This window comes from Sarcophilus harrisii, chromosome 3 (assembly GCF_902635505.1).
Source record: "Sarcophilus harrisii chromosome 3, mSarHar1.11, whole genome shotgun sequence".
Classification (NCBI taxonomy): Eukaryota; Metazoa; Chordata; class Mammalia; order Dasyuromorphia; family Dasyuridae; genus Sarcophilus; species Sarcophilus harrisii.
In genome coordinates, this window is record NC_045428.1 from 437,293,574 (window position 1) to 437,301,634 (window position 8,061).

At 46.6% G+C, this 8,061-nt stretch overlaps 1 protein-coding gene across 1 annotated transcript; it reads left to right on the forward strand.

Annotated features, from left to right (window-relative positions):
• The first annotated feature begins 853 nt into the window (after positions 1-853).
• CDX2 (caudal type homeobox 2) lies at positions 854-6,442 on the forward strand. The gene is made up of 3 exons (XM_003764472.4): positions 854-1,367; positions 5,090-5,235; positions 6,206-6,442. The coding sequence occupies exons 1-3, from the start codon at positions 854-856 to the stop codon at positions 6,440-6,442; spliced, it is 897 nt and encodes a 298-aa protein (XP_003764520.1).
• The last annotated feature ends 1,619 nt before the right edge of the window (positions 6,443-8,061 follow it).

Here is an 8,061-nt window from a genome sequence, read left to right on the forward strand (position 1 = left end):
ACCAGCGGGTCATTTCCTTGAGCTGGAAAATAAATAATTTAGTAGTGACAGGTTTCTACGGGCGTGTGTCGCCTTTGCTAGAAGCACAGGCTGCCTCCAAAGAAAAGATTCTCCCTTGGTATGTCACCTCTAGTTGCTCAGAGTACCTCGTCCACCATAAGAAGAGAATAAGAAAGGAATCATCAAAGAAATGCTCCTACCCACTCCACCCCCAGTTTTTTGTAAAGGCAGAAAGAGTTTATTCGTCACCCTTGGTGCATAAACAGGAACGCTTTAGCCTCCAAGCCTAGATCCCAGACTCCCACCAAGATATTTCCCTCTCTCCCTCCCTCTCTTTTGCAACCCTCTTGATTTAATTCTTTGAACCTGTGATTGGAGGTTAAAGTGCACCAGGTTGGAAGGAGGAAGCTCTTAAACAATAAAGGTTTGAATATTTAGCTGTGATCTGGTCGCTGCCCTCTCCCTAGCTCCCTCCTTATCTTTTTAAATGCAAATCTTGTTTAGGGGGGTAGAATGCTATATGCGCCCTGCGCCTCGACGTCTCCTGCCATTGGTGTCTGTGCCATTACTAATAGAGTCTTGTAAACACTCGTTAATCACGTAAGTGCTTCTGCTCGGAAACTCGACTTGCTAGTCGCAGGAACTTCTCCTCCTCGGCAGCCAAGTTTCTTCCACTTCGCAGAAGAGAAACTCAAGGAAGAGCTGAGCGTGGCTCAGGCACGACCAACTACCCCCCCCTACTCCACCCTTTCCCTTCCCCACTCCCTTTTCCCTTCCCTTCCCTCCCCACTCCCAACCTCTAGCATCCCCACCCAGGCAGCATGGTGAGATCTGCTCTGGAGTTCCTGCCACCATGTACGTGAGCTACCTATTGGATAAGGACATGAGCATGTACCCCAGCTCCGTGCGCCATTCTGGCGGGCTCAATTTGGCGCCGCAGAACTTCGTCAGTCCCCCGCAGTACCCGGACTACGGAGGTTACCACGTGGCGGCTGCGAACTTGGACAGCGCCCAGTCCCCGGGTCCCTCTTGGCCCTCTCCTTACGGCGCTCCTCTCCGGGAGGACTGGAATGGCTATGCTCCCGGAGCCACCGCTACAGCCAATTCAGTGGCGCACGGTCTCAATGGAGGTTCCCCTGCCGCAGCTATGGGATACAGCAGTCCGGCCGATTACCACTCACATCACCACCCGCACCACCACCCTCACCATCCAGGCACTGCACCCTCCTGCGCCTCGGGGCTACTGCAGACACTCAACTCCGGGCCGCCGGTGGCCACTGCAGCTGAACAGCTCTCTCCGGGCGGTCAGCGGCGCAACCTGTGTGAGTGGATGCGGAAACCGACGCAGCCCTCCCTGGGCGGCCAGGGTAAGCTGCACATTGAGCGGGGTTAGGGGTACAGGACTTCTTAAAGTGGAGAGGGGGGCAAAATCTGCAGGAAGTCCGGCTTCAGGGTGTAAGCCCCAGAGCTCCGGGAGCCTGCAAGGCTGAAGCGCTGAGAAGCGTCTCAAACCCCCAAGATTTGGGGGAGAGATGGAAATTGGGAACAAATCCTGGGTCTTCTAGTCCTGAGATCGGGAAGTAATTTTAGTGTAATAATTTTGCCTGTGGCATACTGAAAACGTGTCGGAAAAATCCAGGGATCAAAGTAAAGAATAATTAGGGAGAACCATCCCCCCCCCCCACCCCGATTTGGTAGTCCAGTGTTTGGCTTCCTCTTTTCTGACTTGGAGGAGAGGCGTCTACAGGTAAAGCTAGGATGAATTCTGAATATCTGAGTTAAGTATAGAATTTCTCGGGAACTCTTTCCCGCTGTTATTTTTTCGATTCCTTAGAGTCTGTATCCTTCCCCCCTCTTCCTTTCTCCACAACCATATTCTCCCAGAGCATGGACCTGAATCTAAGGGAAAGCTGCAAATCCAAATAATTCCCTCTGATTTTCTGACTCTATAAAAGACTGAGAAAATAAACGAAAAACACTGAAGTCTCCTCCAAGCATAGGATGATTTCTCAGTCTTTTTAGATCTAAATTGCAATCAAAGAGGCGGTATCTAGCCCAGGATGGTCATAAGACCATAGAATTAAAGCGGGTAGAGACCTTAAAAGTCATTTGATCCAACTGCCTGCCTCATTTTACACTTGCAGCGACTCGGACCAAGAGAGGTAGTTAGTTATGTGACTCGCCCAAGATCAAACAAATAGTAAATGTCATAACTGGGATTTGGATGCAAGACCTTTGGTTCCAAATTGAATTTGTATCCTCCTCATGCTCCCGGGAATGTAGAATAATTGATACTATGACTGAGGGTATGGGGTGGAGAGAATACTGAGCCTTGTGGGTTCAAGGCTAGGAGTTAAACCTCCAGTATGTGAGGGAAGTAGGGGGACTCTGCTCTGTAGCTTCTGACTGAGAGCCCCGCCCTGGCTCGGGTAAGGTCCAGAGGAGCAAGGAGGTGGGGTGTGTGTGGAGGATTCAGCTTGTCCTGTTCTTTGAACCTTTGTTCTGAGGTGCTGGTGGGGGAAGGGGAAGCGATGAAGTTGTAGTGAAGTGGCAAGGCTTTCACTTCTCATGTAAGAGAGAGGGATGGAGTCTTCTGGTTGGGTAGTGCCAGGCAGAAGTAACTATTGCCAATTACTCCTTTCTCCAGCGTTTGTTCTTTGGAGATTCATGGGTATTGGTTTTGGCAGGGGAAGAGGGATAAGAGTGTGGGAGGGAAACTCAGTGACCTTTCCTGAAATATTTTCTTCGGAGCCCCATTCCTCTTCCTCTTCTCACCTATAATCAAAGTAGCAGCCATTTAGATTTTTATAACCAATTACTGCCATATAAATCATTGGAAGCTGTCAACCGGACGTTGGTTTCTGAGTCACTGGACGGACACACACCTCGGCGAACAAAACACTTTCCTTAAAACCTAGATTGGAAAAACTAGTTGAAAAACCGAACTCCTTTCACGCGGGAGACCTAGAACCTAAAGTGATTACCTTTATGGAAACACTACGTTTCCTATTTGACCAAATAGGAATCCCAAAGGTGAAAAGACCAAAACTTGATTGAGACAAGACTTTACGGAGTAGAAGGCCATCTCCTTGTATATCCTGAGGAGATTGAGGGTGGGGAGTAGGGGTGGAGAAGGAAAACCGCGGGAGCTGGAGCTGCCCAGGGACACTGGAGGAGAATACTGTGATGTCCCGCGTTGAGGTGGCAAGGACACCGCCCGGCGCCTTCCCTCCCTTGTGATGTTAATGTCCTCGGAGCCCCTAGCCTGCTAGTTCTGTGGCCCGCTCTTCTGCTGAGCTTCATCTGTCAAAACGCGGGGGAGGGGGCTGGTTGCCGGCTTTGCTTTGATATACACCTTCCCAGCTTTACCATTGTCCCTTTTACTGTCCGGAAAAAGGGTGGTGACTTTTCGCAGTCAATAATGAATTCTGACATGTCCATCTCAACCTCTCGACCTCCCCCTCCCCCTAATCTTCCCACCCTGGTTCTCAGGGAGTGAGAGGCTGCGTTGAATACGGACACTCTGTGAAGAGAAGGGGAAAATGGGGAGAAATGGGAAGAAAGGCTAGGGACACAGTCGGCCGCAGTTTGCGTAAATCAATCGCTGCTTTCCCAGACTTGGAACTGAGTCTCTAAAGGGGAAGGCCTTTGGTTCCCGGAGTAGCCAAACACACGAGCTCCCGGGGAGAGAATTGGTCCTTCTAGCTGTCAAAGCAAATGGGCGTGCTTCCAGGTTTTAGGTTTCTCGGGGTTCCCGAGCCCTGTTTTCCTGCCTTCTGAAGGTGCGGGTGGATGGTGTAGTCTATTCACATGCGGCCTCCAGAACCCGTGTTTATGTTAATATACACGGTGGGGGTGGGGGATGAAAGCTCCCGCCGCCATTTGTTCAGTAGTGGTAATTCAAACAGAATGCTGTTGTTATTAAGGCATTGAAAGGGCTTTTCTTTGATAAGATCGCCCTGTTCTGCATTGTTTGTGCTGGTGTTCTCCTTTCTGCGGCCCGCGGAGCTCCCTCTGATCAATCCTGTATCTTCCCGGGACGCTTTTGTTGTGGTTTGCAAAGGATTTTACCTGAACAAAGTCAGCCTCCAGGTCATTAAACACCTACAGGCAGATCTGGGGACCGCTTAGATCTTCCTAGAGGACTGAACTGCTGGAGCTACGGAACCTGTTCCTCAAGGAACGGATCTAGGAGAAAAGTCTTGAGCTGTGGGGCAAGTGGGACAGATGACATCTGCCAAGGGGATAAGACAGAAATCGAGAGAGGGCTGGTTTGGAACAACTATTTCAGTATCATCATCCTCTCTATTTGTCATGGCCCTTAAGGAAAACAATCATTCTGAGATTAAATATGTTGACTCAGGCCAATAAGCATAGATCGCCTTTCGGGATAACTGGATTTTCAGGAGAAAGAAAGAAAAGGGTAGAGGCGATAAACTGGGCCAAAAATCTATCTGCTTAGGTTTAAAATGTCCCTTTGGGAATTTTAATATCAAAACACCCGGTTTTACTTATTATAAGATTATTCGTTTCTGGAAAGTCAGGCTGAATATAGAGCATTAGAATGTTTTTCAGCTCATAGGGGTCAGTTCTAAGAGTGGAATCTTCAGGAAGGTATACTAAGGAGCTTTTTCCTTTCTCCGGTGTGCAGGAACCTCCCTATTATTAAAGTAGGCAACGTAGGTAAAGGCAAAACCAACTCCAACTCCACTAACACCCCAGCTTCACCGAACCTAGTAGGAGCTCTTTTCTTGAATTCTATAGTGGAGTTGTTAATTGTGACATTTCCTAAAATTTGTTTTTATGTCATTTTTCCCACTCCGTAAAAATCTTGGCATTACTGAGCTCCCCCTTCCCCTGACCCCATAAAGCATGCAATTCTTTTTCCTTTGTATATGAGTAGTTTGGTGAATTAGATCTCCTCAGGCCTTCTCCTGCCACCTTGTCAGATTCTGCTAAGTTTATTCAAGTGGCCCCACGCATCGGTTGAGGAAGAAAAATAGCCTCTTGGTTAAAGAGATTTGTCATTATACTTTGACTGATGGGCTCTAACCTAGTTTTCCTGTCCTGACTTCTCTTTCCTTTGCAGTTAAAACCAGGACGAAAGACAAATACCGAGTCGTGTACACTGACCACCAGCGATTGGAGCTGGAGAAAGAGTTTCACTATAGTCGGTACATCACCATCAGGAGGAAAGCAGAGCTGGCTGCCACATTGGGACTATCTGAAAGACAGGTGTGTACCCTTCTCATAGTGGAAGTGATGGTGAATCCCTGAGGAGAAGAAAGTCAAGTTCTGGGGGTCCCAGTGAAGTAGGTGGGACTAGCTGGATGGGAAAGGGTAGAAGATCAAAGTTTCCTTCTGCCTTTGTATTTCTTGCTCCACCCCTCCCTACCCCCACCTTCCTTTTCTTTTGTATTGATCACATGTTTCTGTGTGTGAAGGGGGTGTGAGAAGGAAGGTTCTCAATTTTATCAGGAATTCAAATTAGAATTTACTGAGAACATACTGTAAACATATGTACATGTTTGTACATATATATATATATATACACAATGTATATGTATAATATGTATGTATATATGTCTATGGGCATATATTCAATTGTGTGTATATATATATGTATATATATATATGCACTCAGCATTGTTAGAAACATGGAAAATTACAAAGAAGTGTAAGATAGTCCCTGTCCTCCAGATGCTTACAATCTAATAAAAGACTGAAGCTTAACACAAGAAACCACTATGTATAGATACCAAAAAGTCGGCCTTATTTGGTTGCCAAAAAGTCACATATGGAATTTCATTTCCATAGTGTATAGCACCCACAGGCTGGTTTGGTCCTTTGGTAGGCGCAAATCTTGTGCCTTTCCCAGTTTTGAGTCATTTCTTGCAAAAAAAAAAAAAAAAATTTGAAAAAAAAAGTTAGCTTTAGTAGAAAGAGAGGGAAATATGAGAAGAGTCTGGGAAAGGAGAAGCCCTTTTAATTGTGATTCAATTGGGATTAGAAACACTTGTAGGAAACTATTGGGAATGGAAAAATCTTCTGAGGTAGTGAAGTAAGATTACAGAATCTTCACTTTAGGCAGTAGGAGACGAGCTTGGGAGATAGAAACTTTGGGGATCCCACTGTGGTCCTCTCATTCTAACTTTGCCCTTCTCATTTTTCTTTCCCTTCTCCCTCCCTCCTTCCCCATTTTTAGGTTAAAATTTGGTTTCAAAATCGAAGAGCCAAGGAAAGGAAAATTAACAAGAAGAAATTGCAGCAGCAGCAACAGCAGCAGCCACCTCCACCTCAGTCACAAGCTCAACCTGGTGCTTTGAGAAGTGGCCCAGAGCCACTAAGTCCAGTAGCCTCTCTGCAAGGCTCAGCCCCAGGGTCTGTCCCTGGAGTTCTTGGGCCTGCTGGAGGAGTGTTGGCCCCCACCATCACACAGTGACCCATGATTGCTGAGACAGCCACAAGACTGGAGTGGTTCCAGGTTGGGTATGGGGAAAGGTACTGGGAAGGACTAGTTTTTACTCTAAATTAGTACCATCCCCATTGTGACACCCACCTGTCTGTCCTCCTAGGGGAAAAGGGGACCCAGGATACATGGACTGGGAAAATCCCATAGAAGTTAGCCTCTGATATCTGACTTTTCAAGATTCCTTCCATTCTGGGGAAGCAAAAGCTTCCAGGACTCTATGGTGTTGGTGAAGCTGAATAGGCATTGCTTTTGGCCTTTTCTCTCTGTTCCTTAGCACCTTCAGCTGCCAACATCTAAAGGCTTCACTCCCAACAGGAAACTGAGCAGATCCATGGACAGAAAGTGTTTGGTGCCATTCATGACTTCTCTCACTCCCTCCAATTACAAAGAGGCCCATTTGTCCTGGGTCAGAAGATTTGGACTTAGAAGTCAGAGTAGAGAAAGACAGAAAACTGTACTTTAGAGTTAGCTGAACCCAAAGTGATTGGTGTCTCTTTCCTCCTCATTCTCCTTAAACCAACACAGGGAGGGACACTTCTCAGGAGGTATTGTAGCTCCAGACTTGGGAGAAGGCACAGCCTGGAGAATTGGACATTGTTTAGAAAGCCTGTCACCCTAACCTCCCAAGGCTGAATGTATATTTGGTCATAAATGCCAGAGCCAACCTGGATTTCCTGTCATTTTCACAAACTTGAGGCTGGCCTAGAGATTTCTTTGTTGTTATTACTGTTCTGGAGTTGTTGGTCTTTCACACATGGGAACCCTATCACAATATTCTAAAGTTTTTCTGGATTGAAGAATGGGAAAAGAAGTGATATGGTAGAAGAGAATTGGGGGAAAGGGGAGTGGAGAAAGGGAAAGAACTTTGAAACACATTTGAATATTTTCTAAAAAAAGAAAAAAGGGGGAGATAAATGAGCTTGCCAGACTTCAGACTCCTATTTATCTGCCTAAGATTTTATCTGGAGTTATCTTTAAAAAAAAAAAATTAAACATCTTCACTCCAGTCAGGAGCTAAAGCTGAAAGAATCAGAGGGATTAAATGACTGGTCTCACTTTTTCCTGGAGGGTCCGCTTTAGGGAGCGGATCCTGTACCCTCACTGCCATGCATAGCCTTCCCCCCACCCACGGAATTTGTTTTAACCCTGAGTCTTGGGGCAAAATGCATTTAAATTATCAGCTTCTTAGTCCCAGATCTTTGGTGCTATCTGGGGCCACCCCTGCCCGAGGAAAGGGACCCAACCTGGGCGGACCTCAAACTTAACCAACTGCCTAGTCCACTCGGCAGGTCCTTTTATCGGCGACCACCCGTGTCCCTTCCCAGCAGGTCTTTTACAAACCAGTTATCTGAAAGAAAAACATCGACTGAAATGCAAATTTTTCACCTTTATCCTGCTAAATACATAAAGTTTCCCACAAATCGTAGTCATCCGTCTTGCTGGTAGTTTCAATTCTCTAAAGTTTTCCCTCTTTTCTATCCCGTCCCTTTTATGTTCCTTTCCTCCCTCTCTCCGGTGAATTAAAAGGTATGCATCGGAAAGACCTTTAATAATCCCGGCTTATTTTCTGGGTTTTCCCTTCTACACCT

Coding starts and splice junctions, on each gene's coding strand:
- CDX2 (XM_003764472.4), top strand. CDS start 854: ATGTACGTGAGCTACCTATTGGATAAGGACATGAGCATGTACCCCAGC. Junction 1,368..5,089: donor GCCCTCCCTGGGCGGCCAGG/GTAAGCTGCACA, acceptor TTTCCTTTGCAG/TTAAAACCAGGACGAAAGAC. Junction 5,236..6,205: donor TGGGACTATCTGAAAGACAG/GTGTGTACCCTT, acceptor CCCCATTTTTAG/GTTAAAATTTGGTTTCAAAA.